This window comes from Schistocerca nitens, chromosome 8 (assembly GCF_023898315.1).
Source record: "Schistocerca nitens isolate TAMUIC-IGC-003100 chromosome 8, iqSchNite1.1, whole genome shotgun sequence".
NCBI lineage: Eukaryota > Metazoa > Arthropoda > Insecta > Orthoptera > Acrididae > Schistocerca > Schistocerca nitens.
This window is the reverse complement of record NC_064621.1, coordinates 84,489,222-84,512,035: the sequence shown is the minus strand read 5'-3', so window position 1 is coordinate 84,512,035 and position 22,814 is coordinate 84,489,222. Positions and strand designations below refer to the sequence as shown.

The 22,814-nt window shown below is 43.2% G+C and overlaps 1 protein-coding gene across 3 annotated transcripts in view; it reads right to left on the bottom strand.

Moving 5' to 3' along the window:
- The window catches only part of LOC126198654 (phosphatidylinositol 4-phosphate 3-kinase C2 domain-containing subunit alpha), a 266,382-nt gene that overhangs the window by 186,523 nt on the left and 57,045 nt on the right, over positions 1-22,814 (bottom strand). For all 3 annotated transcript variants that reach the window (XM_049935126.1, XM_049935125.1, XM_049935124.1), the window contains one exon: positions 22,536-22,679. In XM_049935126.1, the coding sequence (XP_049791083.1) occupies positions 22,536-22,679 (144 nt within the window). The remainder of the gene's footprint in view (positions 1-22,535; positions 22,680-22,814) is intronic.

Genomic DNA, 22,814 nt, shown 5'->3' with positions numbered 1-22,814 from the left:
AGTCCCCAAGCTTACACACTACTTAACCTACATTATCCTAAGGACAAACACACACACCCATGCCCGAGGGAGGACTTGAACCTCCGCCCCACTCCTCCCTTTGTAGACATCAAGGAATAGGCATTTGCCTCTTGTCACAAACACCTTATCTTTTCATTAACTTAATCTTCCTTCACATTTATAACTTGTGATTCTAAGAGGTAATCTTTGAGTTACACTCTGATACCACGTTCATTCCATTTATCTGTGTTTTGCAGGTTTTACTCCCTAATCTATACTCACTTCTAATGTTGTTACAGTGGAACTTCGATTTTACGTTGTCCAATTTTACGATTTTTATGATTCTGTCCAATTTTACGCTTTTCATGATTCTACATCCTAAATTCATAGCCCCTATGAAAAACACAAATGATCAATGCTAAAAATTCTTTAATTTTACATTTCTTCCTAGTGAGGATTATTTCAATTCTATGTTCTTACTCAACCTCTTGCTCGAATTCGTCCCGTTTTCTTCCTATTGACATTTGATGTGACTGAACAAATTATAAGTGGCACAAAAGACAGACGGTTCACAACATGGGTAGCTGCGGAGTTAAGGGAATATTATAGACTGTTGCAGAGATGGGACATGTGAGAGGAAATGCTGATGTAATCCACGACTGGCTTTGCCAACACAAATTGCAATGCTTAGCTTCACCATGTAATAACACGACTACTGCTAGTTTGTGGTAGCAGTGGAAAAACAGGACAGTTGATACCAGGTGTTAGGGAGTGAGCCAATACGTGATGAAGAGTTCTAGCTGCCACCTTTCCGTGTGCCACTTATCACTCAGTCTCGTCTTTTTACACGTATTTCCGATGTACTGTATTTGACAACAATATTGATCATTAACCTTTTAAAATCAACCACTGAGTCTCGGAGAATATGCTCGATCAGAATCAACAAAACATTACTGGCTGGGACCTTCTTACAATGCCCAACACCCAGCACAGCCACCACACCCCACTGGCACACATAAAATGAGCTTGCCTGCTGTATATGTGGAGAGGGGGGAGTAGCCCTTTAATGACGGGAATGCAGGTAGGGGTGAAATTACACTGTGAAGTGCTAAAAATATACTTTTTGTGCAGGCCATGTGCTGTGGCAGAGACTTCACTCAGAAATAGAACAAGGTTTTTGTGTTAGCAAGTTTTAAAGACTTTTGTGTTCAAATCTAACACGATACAGTTGCAACAACTACATACACTACCCACATATGTACTTGGCACCACACACTGCAGATCATAAAGACTGGCAGTGGTGACAGAAGGCATGAAGTGGAACAATAGCACCTGAGCTTTCTTTTAAGTTTACGTTTTACACAGTGTACAGCCGACTTCTAATAAGCTTGTAATGTCAATTGGGGAAGCAAATTCAATTCTTTACGTCTCTATTTCTCTCATCAAACCTAAAATAATATTTTGATAGGCTGCAGGATGTGTGTGCATATGAAGTGTGACTCATAAGAAAAGCGTTAAACAGTAACAGCAATGGTGACAAAGTTTGTCATTACGCAGATGTCCACACTTATGCTTATGATTTAACAACTTAGCTGCTGTGATATTTTGTATTTTTCCCTGCTACTTTATTTCAGTCATAAAATAAAAATTACTGTATCTCCTAACTTATTTTACAAAATTCCTGAAGACACTTTGGCTTGTAGCTGCTGAAAATTTGTGTGTCCACACTGATTCTTTTGGAATGAAGTCCACCTCATCGCTTCACACTTCCACCAATTATATTTTTTTTTTTTTTTGTGCGCACAACTTCAATGGTCATTAGCGCCCTGACTACTCTAAGAATGCACCGCGAGGCACAAGTTGACAACAACAACTAAAAGGGAAAACACAATAAAAGACAGACTGACAGGCATAGGATTAAAAAACATCATCAAATGTCCTTAGCGAGGTTTGTCAAATTGATAAAACAAAGAACACGAGCAGCTGCTCGTGGGTCATCCGCTAAAATGGCATCTAAAGTAGTAGGCAGGTTAAGATCGAGGCGCAGTGTTTTAAGATCGGGACAGGACATTAAAATGTGACGAACTGTCAGCAAGTGCCCACATGGGCAGAACGGCGCCGGCGCAGCCGTCAGCAGATGGCGATGGCTGAACCGGCAGTGTCCAATTCTTAACCTTGCTAAAACGACCTCCTCCCGCCGAGAAGGGCGTGAGGAGGACGTCCAAGCCACGGGAAGAGGTTTTAAGGCCCGAAGCTTGTTGTCGGTAAGTGCAGCCCAATCGGCATGCCACAGCGACACAACGCGCCGACAAATGACCCTGCTAAAATCGGACGAAGGGACACAACAAGAAGCTGTCCGAGGCTGGAGGACCGCAGCCTTGGCCGCGGCATCTGCAGCTTCGTTCCCAGGGATACCGACATGGCCAGGAACCCACATAAAGCTAACCGGCGTACCGACGTCCACCAGCTGCTGAAGAGAGCGTTGGATCCGGTGTACGAAAGGGTGAACCGGGTACGGAGCACTGAGGCTCTGGATGGCGCTCAGGGAATCTGAGCAGATGACATAAGCAGAATGTCGGTGGCGGCAGATGTACAGAACAGCCTGGTAGAGGGCAAAGAGCTCAGCTGTGAAGACCGAACAATGGCCATGGAGCCGGTATTGGAAACTTTGTGCCCCGACAATAAAGGAACACCCGACCCCGTCATTGGTCTTAGAGCCATCTGTATAAATGAAAGTCATGTTGTTGAACTTCGAACGAAGTTCCAAAAAACGGGAGTGGTAGACCGAACCGGGGGTGACCTCTTTTGGGAGCGAGCTGAGGTCGAGGTGAACGCGGACCTGAGCCTGGAGCCAAGGTGGCGTGCGGCTCTCGCCCACTCGAAAGGTTGCAGGGAGTGAAAAATGAAGGTGTTGAAGGAGGCGACGAAAGCGAACTCCAGGGGGTAGCAAGGCAGAGACATACAACCCGTATTGAAGGTCAAGAGAGTCGTCAAAAAAGGAACGATAAGAAGGATGGTCGGGCATTGACAGTAGCCGACAGGCATACCGACAAAGCAGTATATCGCGCCGGTAGGTGAGTGGCAATTCGCCAGCGTCAGCATGAAGACTCTCTACGGGACTGGTATAAAATGCTCCGATCGCAAGTCGTAAACCCCGATGTTGTATGGAGTTGAGGCGGCGTAAGATGGATGGCCGTGCAGAGGAGTATACGAAGCTCCCATAATCCAGCTTTGAGCGGACGATCGACCGATATAGACGAAGTAGGACGGTTCGATCTGCTCCCCACGACATACCACTGAGAACACGGAGGACATTTAAAGAACGGGTACAACGGGCGGCCAAATATGACACATGTGGAGACCAGCTAAGTTTCCTGTCAAAGGTAAGGCCTAAAAATTTGATTGTCTCCACGAGTGGGAGAGCAACGGGACCGAGTCGTAAGGACGGTGGGAGAAACTCTTTGTAGCGCCAGAAGTTAATACAGACCGTCTTCTCGGCAGAAAAACGGAAGCCATTGGCGACACTCCAGGAGTAAAGACGGTCAAGAGAACGCTGAAGACAGCGCTCCAAGACACGTGGACACTGCGCGCTGCAATAGATGGTGAAATCGTCCACGAAAAGGGAGCCTGATACATCAGCTGGGAGGCAATCCATTATTGGATTGATCGCGATGGCGAAGAGAGCGACGCTCAAAACTGAGCCCTGTGGCACCCCATTCTCCTGGCGAAAGGTGTCGGACAGGACAGAACCCACACGTACCCGAAACTGTCGATCCATTAAAAAGGAACGAATAAAAAGAGGGAGGCGACCGCGAAAGCCCCACGTATGCATGGTGCGGAGAATGCCCGCCCTCCAACAGGTGTCGTAAGCCTTCTCCAAATCAAAGAACACAGCCGCGGTCGGGCGCTTCCGCAAGAAGTTATTCATGATGAAGGTCGACAAGGTAACCAGATGGTCGACAGCAGAGCGGCGCCTTCGAAATCCACATTGTACATTGGTAAGTAGGCGGCGAGACTCGAGCAGCCAAACCAATCGAGAGTTAACCATTCGCTCCATCACTTTACAGACACAGCTGGTAAGCGAGATAGGTCGATAACTGGAAGGCAAGTGTTTGTCCTTCCCCGGCTTAGGAATCGGGACAACAATAGACTCGCGCCAGCATGCGGGAACATGTCCCTCAATCCAGATGCGATTGTATGTACGAAGAAGAAAACCTTTACCCGCAGGAGAAAGGTTCTTCAGCATCTGAATATGAATAGAATCAGGCCCTGGAGCGGAGGACCGTGATCGGCCAAGTGCGGTTTCGAGTTCCCGCATGGTGAATGGGGCATTATAACTTTCACAATTCGAGGAGCGGAAGTCACGTGGCCTAGCCTCCTCGGCCTGTTTGCGGGGGAGGAAGGCAGGGTGGTAATGAGCGGAGCTCGAAACCTCGGCGAAAAAGCGGCCGAAGGCATTGGAGACAGCCTCAGGGGCCACAAGGACTTCATTCGCGACCTTCAAGCCAGAAATTGGGGAGTGGACCTTAGTGCCAGATAGCCGGCGCAGGCTACCCCAGACAACAGAAGAAGGAGTAGAACTGTTGAAGGTGCTGGTGAAAGCAGCCCAGCTGGCTTTCTTGCTTTCTTTAATAATACGACGACACTGAGCACGTAATCGTTTATAATTAATACAATTCGCCACTGTAGGGTGGCGTTGAAAGGTGCGTAAAGCACGTCGACGAGCACGTATAGCGTCCCTACATGCTGCGGTCCACCAGGGGACCGGTACGCGACGTGGAGAAGAGGTAGGGTGAGGGATGGAATATTCAGCAGCAGCGAGAATGACTTCCGTGAGGTGTGCGACCTGACGATCGCAGCTTGTGAAGGTTTGATCCTGAAAGGTCGCCCTGGAAGAGAAGAGCCCCCAGTCTGCCTTGGAGATGGTCCAACGAGAGGAGCACGGAGAGGGAGTATGCTGCAGGAGATGGATAATACACGGGAAGTGGTCGCTCGAATATGTATCAGCAAGGGCATACCACTCAAACCGGCGTGCAAGTTGGGGAGTACATATAGAGAGGTCTAAATGGGAATAGGTATGAGATGTGTCCGAAAGAAAAGTAGGGGCGCCAGTATTGAGGCAGACAAGATTGAGCTGGTTGAAAAGGTCTGCTAACAAGGAGCCCCTCGGGCAGGATGCTGGAGAGCCCCAAAGAGGATGGTGGGCATTGAAGTCTCCAGTTAACAAAAATGGTGCAGGTAGCTGAGCAACAAGTTGCGTCATGTCTGCCCTGGTAACGGCAGATGACGATGGAGCGTAAACAGTACAAAAGGAAAACGTAAAAGTGGGGAGAGTAATGCGGATGGCAACTGCCTGCAGGCCGGTGTGCAACGTGATGGGATCGTAGTAAATATCATCCCGGACCAGCAACATAACCCCTCCATGAGCTGGGATACCTACCACAGGGGGTAGGTCAAAACGCACAGAGGTGTAGTGTGCCAAGGCAATTTGATCGCATGGGCGTAGCTTCGTTTCCTGGAGGGCTACGACGAGCGGACGATGCGAGCGGAGCAGCAACTTCAAGTCCTCTCGGTTGGAGCGAACGCTGCGAATATTCCAGTTAATAAGTGCCATCGGAAGAAAAGGAAGATGAGAGAAGGGGTCACCTCGAAGGCCGCTGAGGGCCTGGCTTCGAGCGAGCACTGCCGCCGCTATCAGTAGGCGGACAGTCATCGTCCATTGGTTCTATAGGTTCATCGGCCATCTTGGGAAGATGGCCGGGAGGGGGAGCTTCCTCCGCCGGTGAACGGCCAGATGTTCGGCTACCAGCGGTGCGGCCAGGCGAAAGGGATGACGGCCTGGGGCGGCAACCGCTGGGTGGCGCAGGAGAAGAAATGCGCCGTGGCGGAGAAGGAGAACTGTGCTTCCTATTAGCCTTCTTGGATGGTCGTTTGGTGGAAGTACCGGACGAAGGCTGGGAGGTCGAGGTACGTAGGAAGTCTGCACGGGACGGTTCCTTCTTGAAGGCCCGTGCATCTGACTTCTGGGTCTTCGTCTTAGCAGAAGCTGATGAAGGGGCTGGTGTCTGTGGGGTGATGGGACGAAGAGGAGACGTCGACCGCGCGATCTTAGCACTGGCCGAACGGACGACCGTGGTGCTGAAGGTCAGATCGCATGTCTGGGTTGCTACCTCCCGGGTAGTCCGAGGAGAGGCGAGGACAGTGCTGTATTTCCCCGCTGGGAGCAGCGTGGGCTTCCTACTAGCCAATAGCTTGCGAGCAGCCGAGGTGGACACTTTCTCTTTGACTCGAATTTCCTGGATACAGCGTTCTTCCTTATAGACAGGACAGTCGCGGGAGGATGCGGCATGGTCACCCTGACAGTTCACACAACGAGGAGACGGAGGTGGACAGTCACCCTCATGGGCATCCCTGCCACAAGTGACACATTTAGCCGCATTGGAACAAGACTGTCGAGTGTGATTGAAACGCTGACACTGGTAGCAGCGCGTAGGTGTCGGGACATAGGGGCGAACAGAAATAACCTCGTAGCCCGCCTTGATGCGCGATGGCAGCTTAACACTATCGAAGGTTAAGAAAAGTGTCCGGGTCGGTACAAGGTCATTGTTGACCTTTTTCATGACCCGATGGACAGCCGTCACGCCCTGCTCAGCGAGGAAAGATTGAAGCTCCTCGTCAGTCAATCCATCGAGAGAGCTACTATAGACTACACCACGAGACGAATTCAAAGTTCGGTGGGCCTCCACCCGGACAGGGAACGTGTACAAGAGTGTGGCCCGAAGCAGTTTTTGTGCCTGAAAGGCACTCTCAGTTTGTAGTAATAAGGTACCGTTACGCAACCTGGTACAAGATTTGACAGATCCGGCTATGGCATCTACGCCCTTCTGGATAACGAAAGGGTTGACAGAGGAAAAATCCTTTCCGTCCTCAGATCGAGAAACTACGAGGAACTGTGGGGCAGGCGGTAGTATTTTTGTCACTGTTGGCTGGTCACGTTTCCGTTTGTGGGTCGAAGTCGAAAGCGATGGAGTAGAATCCATTGCGGAGGAATCCCCCATGATTGCCAGCGTCTCCGATGGCGCGCTCCTTCCTTGTGGGGACCCTCTCAGAGGGCACTCCCGCCTTAGGTGAATGTTTACACCTCAGGTCACACCTCCAGAGAAACAGACGGAGGGACCAATCGGCATGGTCAGAAGGTATCAGCTCAGGCAATCACCCCTCCCCGGGCCTGGCCTTTACGAGGGGGTACGCGCGTGCCTTACATGTCTACCCAGGGCGGGGACTTACGCGTTACCCCGTCACCGGCTACGCGTGCGAACGCGTGGGTCGGCCTTCAGACACGCACAGGGAGGAAGGAAGAAGAGGAAAAAGAAGAGAGAGGGAGAAAGAGGACAGACTGTCTCAAACGCCGAGGCGGAGACCAGAGAAGGCAAGGAGAAGAAGGCAATGAGAAAGCAAGGAGAAGGAGGCAAGGAGAAGGCAAGGAGAAGAAGGCAATGAGAAGGCAAGGAGAAAAAGGCAATGAGAAGGCAAGGAGGAGTCAATGGAAAGAGTAAGGAAGACAGTGAAGTGGAGAAGAGCAAAGAAAGGAACCAACAAAAGGAAGGAAGAAACGAGAAGTGAAAAACCAAAAAGACCACGATTATAGGTCGTGAAACCGTCCGTCTCCGGACGCAGGCGCTAACTACCCCCGTGAGGGGGATGGACTCCTTTTAGTCGCCTCTTACGACAGGCAGGAATACCTCGGGCCTATTCTAATCCCCGGACCCGCAGGGGGGAATTATTTTCTTTAAATAGAGCCCACCAAATTATCACCTTCCAACACAACCTAGATCAACTGTTTGTAGGGTGTGATCTAATATTTTAATTTCAAAAATATTTCACATTACAATTTCTAACAGCAGGCATCATTTCTAACAGCAAGATTGACTTCCTTCAGCTGCTATGGGTGGACTTTGGAATTAAGCTGCTTTGGAGTCTTGTGACTATTTTACACATACCCACAAACATCACATTTAAGAATATTCATTTTTATTTCAAACTGCAAAACACTGCTACTACAACCAAGCAAAGGAGGTAAAAAACACGCATTATACAGTGATGAGTGTGGATCAAAGACCATGCATTGTTGACTGCACAGTGTAGACCAGGCATCTCATTTTTTGCCTGCAGAGCTGTTTCAGATGACAGAAAAATTCAACTTTTATTTATTTATTTATTTATTTTATTTATTTATTTATTGATTTATTTAACCTGGCAAGATTAGGGCCATCAGGCCCTCTCTTACATCTAACCAGGCATTCTACTTATTTTACATTCATATGTTTTAGTAGGCATGTTAAACTACATCTAGTACAAAAAGTGAAATAAACAATTTGAAAGGTACACCTGGAAAAATACATACATATAGAGTTTATAATCTTAGATCACAAGTACTGTTATAATTAGACATTATTGAACAGACAGATTTGAGATAGGAGTGCTGGCAGCAGGGAGTATGAGGGAGACTCATGGTGAAGGGAGGAGAAGAATAGAGAGACATGATGAAACATAATTAAGGAAATATAAAGGAAAAGAATATTGCGTGGCTAATAGAGATAGATGAAGAGGAAGGCATCTCAGGAGCAACATAGGAGACGCTAGCTTTGCTATTTGACAGATGAGGGGATTGTCCTTGTACATTAATTTTGTGGAGAACTTTATGAGGATGATAGTAGGAAATGCTTCAACTTCTTCTTAAAAGCAGCAGGAGATTGAATTTTGCGCAAGGTAAGGGGCAGTTTGTTCCAGAGGCGGACAGCGGCAACTGAGAAGGAGTTTGCAAAAGTTTTTGTTTTGTGAGTGGGCACAGTTAGGATACCAAATAAGAGTGACCTCGTGTTTCGATTGTGATGACATGACAGGTTTTTAATCTCTGAAGCAAGGTACTGGGGTGTTTGCGCCTCGAGGAGTCGGTGGAGTAGACATAGAGTGTGGTAGTCGCGCAATTTGTCCGGCCGCAGCCACCCTAGCTGGGAGTATGAAGCACTAACATGATCGTATCGGCGAATGTTGCAGGTGTAACGCACACAGGCATTCATGGTTAGCTCTAGCCGTCTTTTGTTTTCACTGCTCATGCCTTGTTGAATCACATCACAATAGTGGAGGTTCGGTAGAACGAGTGCTTGCACGAGCTGGCGTTTCAAGTCCTGTGGAAATATGTTCCGAAACTTTTTGAGAGCATAGAGACAAGCAGACGTTTTTCGGCACACTGCAACTGTATTCTCCGCCCAGTTGAGATGCTCATCCAAAGTTACACCCAAGTTCTTCACTGTTTTCTGATATGGTATTGGAGTACCGTCGAGCAGAATAGGAGGTAGCCGTTCGCGGAAATCTGAATTTATTAATTTCTGATGGGCTATTAAGATTACTTGCGTCTTTTTTGGATTTAGTTTAAGCCCCAGGTTTTTCGCCCATGTCACTACTGAAGACAGATCATCGTTCATCTGAGCGATTGCAGTGTTTACATCTTCAGGTCTGACGCTTAGGTAGAGCTGGAGGTCGTCGGCATAGAAATGATATTTACAGGAGGACAGAACCGATGAAATATCGTTGACATATAAAGAAAACAAAAGTGGTCCTAAGACTGATCCTTGTGGCACTCCCGAGGAAACATGTTTCCAGGAAGATTTTTCATTTACGCAGACAACACATTGCTGTCTGTCTTTTAAGTAGCTTTCAAACCATCTCATTGCACTTTCAGAGAAATTAAGCTGTTGCATTTTTCTGAGCATTATGTCAAAGTTAACAGTGTCAAAAGCTTTGCTGAAGTCCAGTAGCGTCAATATTGTTGCCTTTCGATTGTCGATGGCATATTTCAGGTCATCAGTTACTTTAATTAGAGCAGTGTTTGTGCTGTGATGTTTACGGAAACCGGATTGAAATTTGTCATATAGGCTGAATTCATGCAAGTGTTCAGTGATTTGGTCATGAACAATATATTCAAGTGCTTTGGAAACAGCAGGCAGTATGCTAATTGGTCGGTAATCACTAGGCAGTTGCGGGTTTTCGATCTTAGGGATGGGTCGAATTAGGCTTCTTTTCCATGCAGTGGGATATATTCCGTTCACGAGGGAAAAATTAAATATGTCAGTTAAGACAGGCACTAAGATATCGGCAACATTCTTAATCATGGTTATACCGATACTGTCGTTGCCTATTGCATCAGAAGAGATTCTCATTATTGCTTTTCTTGCCGTATTTGTTGTTACATGTTTTAGATGGAAGGTATCGTTGTTAGTTATCCTGTTTAGGGATTCTTGTGGACGGTAATTATCAGCTGTGCTGGTATTCAGAGGTGCAGAGAAGAATTCATTTAATTCGTTAGCTGACACATGAAAAGTGGTTTCCGATTTTGCCTTTCCGACCCCCAAGCTACGGAGATTCTTCCATAGAGTCGTGGGCGTCAGATCGCTGCATACAAGGGAGCGAGCGTGCCTGATTTTAGCATTGCGAATGCATTGTTTCACTCTGTTCCGTAGCTTTCTATATTCTTCGAAACGCTCGGGTTTCGGATCTGCCTTGAAACGCCTGTGGGCAGCATCCCTATTAGTCATCATTTGACGTAATTCAGCTGTCAGCCATGGAGCAGGAGATTTTCTTACACGGATTGTGCGCACAGGTGCATGTTTGTCATAGAGGGCAGTCAGTTTATCACCAAGTTCATTAATTTTGCCGTCGATTGTGGGTTTTCTGGTTATTTGATGCCATGAGATTTCTGAGCAATCGGCTGTTAGAGCGTCAAGGTCAATACGTTTCATGTTCCTACAAGTTATGTAACGCGATTTGATCCTTGGGGGCTGCACAGAGTAGGCCAGGAATATTACATCATGTGCTGAGAGGCCAGGGGCCGATGTTTGACCAACATCTCTTACTTTGTCAGTCTGTTTCGTTGCGATTACGTCTATAAGAGTATGACTGTGCGCCGTATGGTGTGTAGGTTGTAATGGAAGAATGTTCATGCTATTGCAACTAAACAGTCTTCTTAGGTTTATTGCGGAGGGAGTGTCTCTTAGCAGGTCTATGTTCAAGTCACCCATTACGATGACATGTTCGTATTGACACTGAAGTGAATGTAATTCCGACTGGAAGGAACTCATTGAGCTTATTTTTGGCGGCTTGTACACGACGCCAGTCAAGAATTTCCGACTTTGTATATTTATTTCAATGAACATGAATTCAGCCTCTTTTTCTTCAGCAGGATTTGACGTACATAAGACTTTCGCTTTGAGATCTGTTCGTATATACGCGCCGACGCCGCCACCTCGCTTTTTTGATCTGTCTGCCCTAAGAAATGTGTACCCTGGGAGATGAATAGATGCAGAGGATATGTGTGGTTTCAACCACGTTTCGGATAAGAGGATTACGTGGTAGTTTAGTTGGTTGAAGAGGAGGCTAAGTTCTTCGTAATGTGCAGGTAAAGACTGGATGTTGCAGTGAGCTGCTAAAAGCTCTGACGCGTTCCGCTGAGCAGCCTGAAGTAGGGTGGCAGACTGGTTTGTCCCTTTGTTAGGCACTACCTGCCGCGAGGGGCACTGGCCGCTGCTTCCGCCAAGTGACATAACACAGGGGTGTCCGAGATTTTGCGCGCCCTGTGTGTGACACCGCGAGTGCCGAAAGAAAGGCGACTGCTAGAGATTTCCTGAGGTTGCGGGAGTATAGAAAATGGATTAGTGGTATTCGGTGCAAGGAGAATATGACCAAAACAGTGACGGCTGTGTGTCACTGTGTATCCTCTGTCGTACGAGGAGAAATGTAATTAGCGTATTTGAAACAGCTTAGGGTGGAAATAAGGGAAAAGGGAGTGATTTAAGAGGCCGATGCTGCCAGCAGAGAGAAGTAAGCTTAATAATTAATAGATTATCGTAGGAAGCTAGAATTAAATTGAAATTTACTAAAGTGATGCTGGTAGTGATTATCGTAGGAAGCTACAATTAGATTGAAATTTGCTAAAGTGATACTGATAGTGATTTTTGTTATGAACAATTTAAACCGAAGAGATGGGTGATTAATGAACTAAAGGAGAGACTAATAATTGCAATAGAACTAATTCAGAACGGAAGAGAATAAACTGAGAAAATGAAAAAAGTATTAGCAGTAACTAAAATTAAGTAATGGTTAGAGCTACGGACACAAAAAAATAGTGAAAAGTTAATACAGTTACAAAAACAATTAGTTGAAGGTACAAATATGGGTATAATTAGAAAATTAATAAAATTACAAGACTATATCTGAGTATAGGGCTGTTACAATTTGCAAATGGTGTTAAGTTTGCACTTTTGGCTCGAGTAGCTTCACTTAATACTATTCAGTTCTGTCATGTTTGTGACTGTCTTCTTTCCAGCTGCCGTCTTAATGATTACTCTGCCATCCTGAGTCCACACATTCTGAAGACCGAAATGGGATATGGCACTGTTTAAAAGCTTTAGCCGTTCGTGTGTCAGATCTTCCCTTATTGTAAGCCCTGTCCTTGCTAACTTCTTCTTCTGGGTAAAGATCTCTGCCCTTTTTCGGTACGAGATAAATTTAATTATTATTGGACGAGGTTTGGTGGCACCTGGTAGTTTTCGTCCCACCCGATGGCTCCTGTCAATGTCTGCTTTGGTCACTTCTACGCCTAATTTTTCACGCGCAACCTGTATAAGCAGGTTGTCCGTGTCTTCTTCTTTATTTTCTACTACTCCAAACAGTCGTAGACTATTTCGCCTTTGGTACTGTTCTAGTTCGTCAGTTGCGGCAGATAGTTTCACTTCCAACTCTCGTGCCTTTTTCTCGTATTCAGACACAGACTTTTTTAGTGCTGTAATTTCGGCAGTATTGGCCTCAACAGTTTCACGCATTTTGGCCAATACTGCTGCCGTTACAGTGTCTGATATGGTGCCTGCTATCAGATCGAGATTGTTTTTATCGCGAAGCGCAGCGTTTACCTCAGAGCGGACCAGCTCCGCTATGCCGGGAGCCGCGGCCGCACCTTCCGCCAAGAGCGGGCCCGCCGCACCTGCTGCTTCCCCGCTGCTGGACGCGCTGTTGTTCACTCTTCTGTTTACCATTTTCTCGGAGATATTGGCGGAGCACAGAAAAAAAATAGCACTACTGCACAGAACACTGTTGTTTACACGATTTCCACTTGTACTAGACAACACCACCTGCGAGAACACCTTCGAATTCGACTAAATTTCGCGAGCCGAACTTAACACGTGTTACACTGCAGCCGCCATGACACTATATTTCACATAAAATCCTCAAAAGTGCATTCCATCAAGTGTCTTTCGTATCACACCCAATTACAATGGGAATACCCCAGTTCATCGATTCAACTATCGTTAGATTCTCTATAATGAAGTTGGAAAAAAATCACTATGTTGGATTTATTTTGAAAAGCCCACACACCATCTTGAAAAAATTTAGTTAGCGTCAGCGATATACAACCAACAATGAGCAGTAGTATGTATCACGCAACTGGTTATGTTTGCAGCGCTGTGTGAATGAAACGTGTGCCAGACATAGCCGACACATTCCATATTTAAATTTACTGCAAACTCACAACATTAGTGGCCTTAAAGTTACAGCCCTTCGCATGTATACATACATGGTGCACATTCAATCGCGATAGACCTATCATTACTTCAGATATGTACAGCCAGCTTTTATCTTTTCACAATTAATCTGTGTTGCTTGTCTTTAATTTTAGAAGGCTTTCATTCATTTTATGTACTCAGTTATGGTGAGTAGGTTCACCAGTCGACTTTAGCAATGGTTTCTGCCTCATTACCTTCTTTTAATTTTAGTAGTATATTTAAGGATTCCGCATTACTAAGATGAAAAGGGACCCTCTTAGTGCAGTTCCATTCACCTGTCTTTCTCTCTTATTTACAGCGCCAAATAATGTTATCGAATTGAAATGTAGAAGAGTGTTAAGAAACAATCATAACAAAAAAAAAGTCAAAATGGGGGTCAAAATTTTGAAGTAAGGCCGCTAGGTTAAGCAAAGCATAAGTATTTTTTTATATTTATGATACATGACATTCATAACTAACGTATCAATTTCCTAAAGCTGCTGAATACCTACACTCTAAAATTCTCTAGAGAACAGACTATAAAGTTTCCAAGACGTGTATAATACTCAAATGAAAGACTAAATCTATGAGCAGTGTCACACTGTGGTACGATACCAGCCTTCCATGTGGAAAGCCAGGGTCTGGTTCCCTGGTGGGTTTTATTTTTGAACATAAGTGCATAGTTGCTACATATAGTTAACCATAGTTGCATGCTCTACAAGCATTTCAGTGAAGCATGTAATACATAAATATTGGGAAAAAAATAAATAAATAAATAAATAAATCTAAAAACAAAGATGATGTGACTTACCGAACAAAAGTGCTGGCAGGTCGATAGACACACAAACAAACACAAACATACACACAAAATTCAAGCTTTCGCAACAAACTGTTGCCTCATCAGGAAAGAGGGGAAGGAGAGGGAAAGACGAAAGGATGTGGGTTTTAAGGGAGAGGGTAAGGAGTCATTCCAATCCCGGGAGCAGAAAGACTTACCTTAGGGGGAAAAAAGGACAGGTATACACACTTTCGCCCACGCCCACGCCCACGCCCACGCGCACGCGCACGCGCACGCGCACGCGCACGCGCACGCGCACACGCACACGCACACGCACACACATATCCATCCACACATATACAGACACAAGCAGACACAGCAATTAAGCAGACACAAGCAGACACAAGCAATTAACTGTGGCCGACGTTTTTCAGTCCTCTGTATGAAGAGAATCCCCCCCACCCCACCCCCCCTTCTCACTGATTCCTTCTCAACCGGGAGTCTGCTTGTGTCTGTATATGTGTGGATGGATATGTGTGTGTGTGTGCGCGCGCGCGCGAGTGTATACCTGTCCTTTTTTCCCCCTAAGGTAAGTCTTTCCGCTCCCGGGATTGGAAGGACTCCTTACCCTCTCCCTTAAAACCCACATCCTTTCGTCTTTCCCTCTCCTTCCCCTCTTTCCTGATGAGACAACAGTTTGTTGCGAAAGCTTGAATTTTGTGTGTATGTTTGTGTGTCTATCGACCTGCCAGCGCTTTCGTTCGGTAAGTCACATCATCTTTGTTTTCAGATATAATAAAAAAAAATCTAGTACTCGAGACTGGTAATTGCTGGTTCAAGTCTAGTTATGGTCACAACTTTTTTCAGTTCATTTTGAATACCAACATCACATAAATATATGTTAATTAGCACACATTTAATTCTCATTTTTATGAAAAATGCAAGTCATCTTATTTCTAATCATATATCACACACAAAAATCTAATTGTCATTGCAGATATTAATCTCTAATCACTGGCCATTTATGTGTAAGGTTGTTTTTTAAAAAAAGAAAAACAATTCAAATGATTCCATGCTCTCCTGTCATTCTGACTTCCCCCATGAACCATGGACCTTGCCGTTGGTGGGGAGGCTTGAGAGCCTCAGTGATACAGATGGCCGTACCGTAGGTGCAACCACAACGGAGGGGTATCTGTTGAGAGGCCAGACAAACATGTGGTTCCTGAAGAGGGGCAGCAGCCTTTTCAGTAGTTGCAGGGGCAACAGTCTGGATGATTGACTGATCTGGCCTTGTAACATTAACCAAAACGGCCTGGAGCGTGGAATGTCAGATCCCTTAATCGGGCAGGTAGGTTAGAAAATTTAAAAAGGGAAATGGATAGGTTAAAGTTAGATATAGTGGGAATTAGTGAAGTTCGGTGGCAGGAGGAACAAGATTTTTGGTCAGGTGATTACAGGGTTATAAATACAAAATCAAATAGGGGTAATGCAGGAGTAGGTTTAATAATGAATAAAAAAATAGGAGTGCGGGTTAGCTACTACAAACAGCATAGTGAACGCATTATTGTGGCCAAGATAGACACAAAGCCCATGCCTACTACAGTAGTACAAGTTTATATGCCAACTAGCTCTGCAGATGATGAAGAAATTGGTGAAATGTATGACGAGATAAAAGAAATTATTCAGGTAGTGAAGGGAGATGAAAATTTAATAGTCATGGGTGACTGGAATTCGTCAGTAGGAAAAGGGAGAGAAAGAAACATAGTAGGTGAATATGGATTGGGGGGAAGAAATGAAAGAGGAAGCCGCCTTGTAGAATTTTGCACAGAGCATAACTTAATCATAGCTAACACTTGGTTCAAGAATCATAAAAGAAGGTTGTATACCTGGAAGAATCCTGGAGATACTAATAGGTATCAGATAGATTATATAATGGTAAGACAGAGATTTAGGAACCAGGTTTTAAATTGTAAGACATTTCCAGGGGCAGATGTGGATTCTGACCACAATCTATTGGTTATGAACTGCAGATTGAAACTGAAGAAACTGCAAAAAGGTGGGAATTTAAGGAGATGGGACCTGGATAAACTGAAAAAACCAGAGGTTGTAGAGAGTTTCAGGAAGAGCATAAGGGAACAATTGACAGGAATGGGGGAAAGAAATACAGTAGAAGAAGAATGGGTAGCTCTGAGGGATGAAGTAGTGAAGGCAGCAGAGGATCAAGTAGGTAAAAAGACGAGGGCTAATAGAAATCCTTGGGTAACAGAAGGAATATTGAATTTAATTGATGAAAGGAGAAAATATAAAAATGCAGTAAATGAAGCAGGCAAAAAGGAATACAAAAGTCTCAAAAATGAGATCGACAGGAAGTGCAAAATGGCTAAGCAGGGATGGCTAGAGGACAAATGTAAGGATGGAGAGGCTTGTCTCACTAGGGGTAAGATAGATACTGCCTACAGGAAAATTAAAGAGACCTTTGGAGAGAAGAGAACCACTTGTATGAATATCAAGAGCTCAGATGGCAACCCAGTTCTAAGCAAAGAAGGGAAGGCAGAAAGGTGGAAGGAGTATATAGAGGGTTTATACAAGGGCGATGTACTTGAGGACAATATTATGGAAATGGAAGAGGATGTAGACGAAGACGAAATGGGAGATAAGATACTGCGTGAAGAGTTTGACAGAGCACTGAAAGAAAGCCCCGGGAGTAGACAGCATTCCATTAGAACTACTGATGGCCTTGGGAGAGCCAGTCATGACAAAACTCTACCATCTGGTGAGCAAGATGTATGAGACAGGCGAAATACCATCAGACTTCAAGAAGAATATAATAATCCCAGTACCAAAGAAAGCAGGTGTTGACAGATGTGAAAATTACCGAACTATCAGTTTAATAAGTCACAGCTGCAAAATACTAATGCGAATTCTTTACAGACGAATGGAAAAACTGGTAGAAGCGGACCTCGGGGAAGATCAGTTTGGATTCCGTAGAAATGTTGGAACACGTGAGGCAATACTAACCTTACGACTTATCTTAGAAGAAAGATTAAGAAAAGGCAAACCTACGTTTCTAGCATTTGTAGACTTAGAGAAAGCTTTTGACAACGTTAACTGGAATACTCTCTTTCAAATTCTGAAGGTGGCAGGGGTAAAATACAGGGAGCGAAAGGCTATTTACAATTTGTACAGAAACCAGATGGCGGTTATAAGAGTCGAGGGGCATGAAAGGGAAGCAGGGGTTGGGAAAGGAGTGAGACAGGGTTGTAGCCTCTCCCCGATGTTATTCAATCTGTATATTGAGCAAGCAGTAAAGGAAACAAAAGAAAAATTCGGTGTAGGTATTAAAATTCATGGAGAAGAAGTAAAAACTTTGAGGTTCGCCGATGACATTGTAATTCTGTCAGAGACAGCAAAGGACTTGGAAGAGCAGTTGAACGGAATGGACAGTGTCTTGAAAGGAGGATATAAGATGAACATCAACAAAAGCAAAACGAGGATAATGGAATGTAGTCAAATTAAATCGGGTGATGCTGAGGGGATTAGATTAGGAAATGAGACACTTAAAGTAGTAAAGGAGTTTTGCTATTTAGGGAGTAAAATAACTGATGATGGTCGAAGTAGAGAGGATATAAAATTTAGACTGGCAATGGCAAGGAAATCATTTCTGAAGAAGAGAAATTTGTTAATATCGAGTATAGATTTAAGTGTCAGGAAGTCGTTTCTGAAAGTATTGTATGGAGTGTAGCCATGTATGGAAGTGAAACATGGACGATAACCAGTTTGGACAAGAAGAGAATAGAAGCTTTCGAAATGTGGTGCTACAGAAGAATGCTGAAGATAAGGTGGGTAGATCACGTAACTAATGAGGAGGTATTGAATAGGATTGGGGAGAAGAGAAGTTTGTGGCACAACTTGACTAGAAGAAGGGATCGGTTGGTAGGACATGTTTTGAGGCATCAAGGGATCACAAATTTAGCATTGGAGGGCAGCGTGGAGGGTAAAAATCGTAGAGGGAGACCAAGAGATCAATACACTAAGCAGATTCAGAAGGATGTAGGTTGCAGTAGGTACTGGGAGATGAAGAAGCTTGCACAGGATAAAGTAGCATGGAGAGCTGCATCAAACCAGTCTCAGGACTGAAGACCGCAACAACAACAACAACAACAATTCAAATGAATTTTTTTCCACCTTTATGTAACATATGGTTCACAGAAATGCCCGTGGAACATGGGCCTTTGTTTAAAAATTTAGCACAACTGAGAATTGAGGTCTACAGGGCCTGTGATCGCTGAGTGAGTGAGTGAGTGAGTGAGTGAGTGAGTGAGGGAGGGAGAGTTGAGGGCCACCCATGTGCCAGTTGAGCTTCCTACCACAGAGCCACACAGCAAATCAAAACACAGAACTTGCTTTACAGCGCTGAACAACTTCAGGGAACTTTAAAGTAGATTTTGTAGGCAATTTTTGAGAGTTGCATCAAACTATGTTAGGTAACTAATATTTGATTCTGAACTTCACGTACCACATACATAAAAAAATTACAAAACTCTGATTACCATAAGGTCTCTTTGGCAGATTCTGAGTTACGATAAAAAAAAAATTTTAAAAAAAATAAAACAGGTCTGTTTCAATTCAAGATGTAAACTTGGTATGGCATCAACTAGTAAACAAATAGGACGTAAGAAGAGGAAAGTTAGAGAGGAGTTTAGAACTTTTCAAGAAAGTGGTTTTTAAACTATTTTTTGTGGAATATAAAACAAAACCCACATGTCTGATGTACAATGAATCTGTCTCCATTCCAAAAGAATATAACATCAAATGGCATTACGAGACTAAACATGTACTTATGTTTGATAAGTACAAGGGACAATTTTGACAGAAACAAGTAAATGACTTAAAAAGGAAACTTTCTGTTCAACAGCAGATATTTACAAGGGCAAATTCAGAGTCAGCATGCTATGTGAAAGTGAGTTATGCAGTAGTTCTAATATAGGCAAAAAATCTAAGCCATATTCAGATGGCAAAATAGTTGAGGAATGCTTAGATACCATCATTGAAATTAGTAAGACGTGTGGATGACACTGGAAGACAAATTGAAGATAATTTGAAAAATGGTGCATCTGAGTTTGTATTTTATTCTCTAGCTTTGGATGAATGCACAGATACGGTGAATACAGCCCAAGTGGTGATTTATGTCAGCGGTGTTCATGCCTATTTTAATGAAACAGTAGAATTAGCGGCATTGTATTCATTTAAGGATATCACAAAGTCACAAAATTTGGTTGGAAGCAGTTATATCGACATTAAGTCACTTCATGTTAAAACTTAACAATGTATCAAGGTTAACAACAGATGAAGCTCCAGTAATGGCTGGGAAACAACAATATTTAGTTCATTTGATTGAACAAAAGGCCCGCTAAGTTGGGAAATAGTCAATACTAACCTGAAGTTAGTTGTCAAAACAGTGAACTTTATGAAGACGAAAGGACTGAATCATCATCAGTTCCATGAATTTCTGAAGTCTTTGGGTTCAGAGCACGATAACATTTCATGTTATACAGAAGTAAGATGGATAACTTGTGTGAAAAATGTTGAAAAGACTATTTGATGTGAAGCAAGAAATACAATCATTTTTTGAAAGCAAGTCAAAGAGACTCGAAGATGAGATATAGATTTTTGACTCTGCGTTCTTGGTCGATATAACTAGCCAACTAAATAATGTTAACACTTGACTCCAAAGGAAAGATCTGGTGACTAACGTCATTCATCATCTTTTTTCTGCATTCCAAATGAAAGTTCAGCTTTAGGAACAATAATTCCAACAAAAAACTTCACACATTTTCCTACACTGTCAAAGCAATCGGATGTCATACAGCCAGCAGAGTTTAAATACACTTCTTTGATATCTGACTCAAAATATGAATTTAGAAACCAATTTCAAGATTTTTAAGAAATATTGCCTACTTTTTTCTGTATTTGCTATGCCATTCTCTGTAGACACGAGTTCAACAGTGGGATATTTACAAAATGGAATGCTGCAAAATGCAATGTGATGCACAGTTAAAAAGAGAAATTTAATCAGGTTGGTTTGAAAGAGTTCTATAAAACATATTTGGACAAGAAGAACTATGCAGCATTTTACAAACATGCTTCAAAAATGATTTCATTGTCTAGAAACACTCGTGCATGTGAACAGCTTTTTGGTCGCATAAATTATATCACATCACAAATGAGAACTCGAATTAGTGATGTTCATCTGCAAAATTCTTTGCGTGTAGCAACCACTTCAGTTGACAATAACAGTGACTCGCTCAGTTCAGCCAAACAAAGCCAGACATCCCTCTAACATTGCATTTCATCAATAGTGTAATAAATGTTCTTTCCTAGGATTTGTTTTATTTTCTTTAAAAATAAATGAATATTTCTTGCTTGTTTTGGTTCACAACACAAAAATTGGTAATGTGGCCGGTGAGGAAATCACCTCTCGAAAATTTGGGCCGCCTGCCAAAAAGGTTGGTTACCTCCTAATGTAGACCGAAGATTTTACATGGTGCATAGACACTCTGGACTGTACCGGCTGTCCTTTTGGTTGCTGTGCAGGGGGTTGATTTGTTCCAGGCCAAGAGTTATCACCAACATTTCCTCTCTAGTTGGGCTACGCTACTTTCATGTGAACTATTTATATTCACCAACTGATGTATCGACATAGACCACGAACACTCATCTATGTCATTTTGATGTCACTTCCTTAGCTCATTTGGGTGCAAACAAACTCTCCTCTAAGCATAATGAACAAGGAAAAGTTTAAAAGTGATACACTAGAGGTCACTGTGCTCACATCACCAGAGTATGCTGCACTGCCACTGGCTACAGAAGGAAAACACAGACTCCCACATATTAGATTCTGACACCTTCCAATGTACTTCATAGTTTTTGCTTTAACTCGCCATGATCATCAATCTTTGCTTTCTTTCTAATTGAACATAAAGGAAAGATCTCTCAAAAATGCGTATTTTGATATGCAGTTTGTGGTCACAGCCTGTTGGAAAATAGTTCAATTACCTTTTACCCAGATACAAATTTCAATTTTTGACGAGTTTTTACTTGAATTTACACAACTGTGATTTTTTAAGAACTGGTAACATTCATTTCCACACTGTAAAAACACTGCACTGTACATTTAATTTCCTCCACTTACACAGATTTTATACAATTTATTGGAGGGTTACTATTTTTAATCGCATATGCTAATTACATATGTTCTTGCTCATGTCTTCAGGGTTTTAATGTTTTCCTCGATTCTGCATTTTCCTCAATATTGGGTTTTTAAAGTCTGGACCGCACGAAAACATAATATAGAAGTTCCACTGTATTCCTAATTCTTTGCAATCTTTAACATCCTTTTATCATTTTGAGAAATCTTATTTCTGCTACCTGAATGGTTCTTGTTTGTGACATCACTCCCTTTTATAAAATAATGACACACCTCGACCAACCTGATTCTGAGTAATTTTTTCCTGTTACATGCTTAACTTCCTTTCCAAGTACTTGAAGTTATACTGGCTCAAAGTTCAAGAGTTTTAAAGGTCTCTAATATTATTGTCAAATGCAGTTTTGCAAGCTATTCTGATATATACCAATGTTCCTATTCTGCTGACAGAAAGAAATAGTAACAGCTACCACATTATATTGAAAAACAATGTAAAATGTTACAAAAGATTAAATATTAACACACATTAGACATGAAATAAAACAAATATACAGTTACCAGTCACAATTTGTTTCCACAAAATGTTTTGGAGGTTTAAACCTCCATAAGCAGATGGATTCATGCGGGTTAATATGACACGTGTGTGTTGTATTACGACTTTGGGATGAGAATAAAGGATATGTTGTAGGGACAGATCCCACCAGTGCAACCCAGTGGTCACAGGCTTTTCTGCCTTGTTAAATCACTTACACCGACACATTTTGTAAACTCTGAAGTGAACAGAGATGGTATCTATACACACAATATTAAACCACACAGATACACCGGATGATGGAGGTTTGAGGAAATAAATAAATTGTGAGTGGTAACAGTAAACTTGCTTTATTCAATACTGATGATCGTCATGGTACACTTTTTTAAATTAAAAACCAGAAATTCCATTTTCTGCTATACATACCATCACAAGTAAAGGTTACAGGATTTTCATCCTTTTTAGAGTGAACAACTAATTTTATGCTGGTTCTTTCTGCATATGTACTTTCCAGAGTTGGACTAATGACTAAACCGACATTTGTATATGGATCATCACATGGAAATTCAGCTGAAAAAAAAAAAAAAAAGGATGAAAAAAATAGTGAACGTAAGTCCCATAAATTCACACAATTATGGACAACAGCAGACAAGTTAATAATAATGGAGAGGGACTGAACTGCAAACACATGCAGTGAGGTTACTT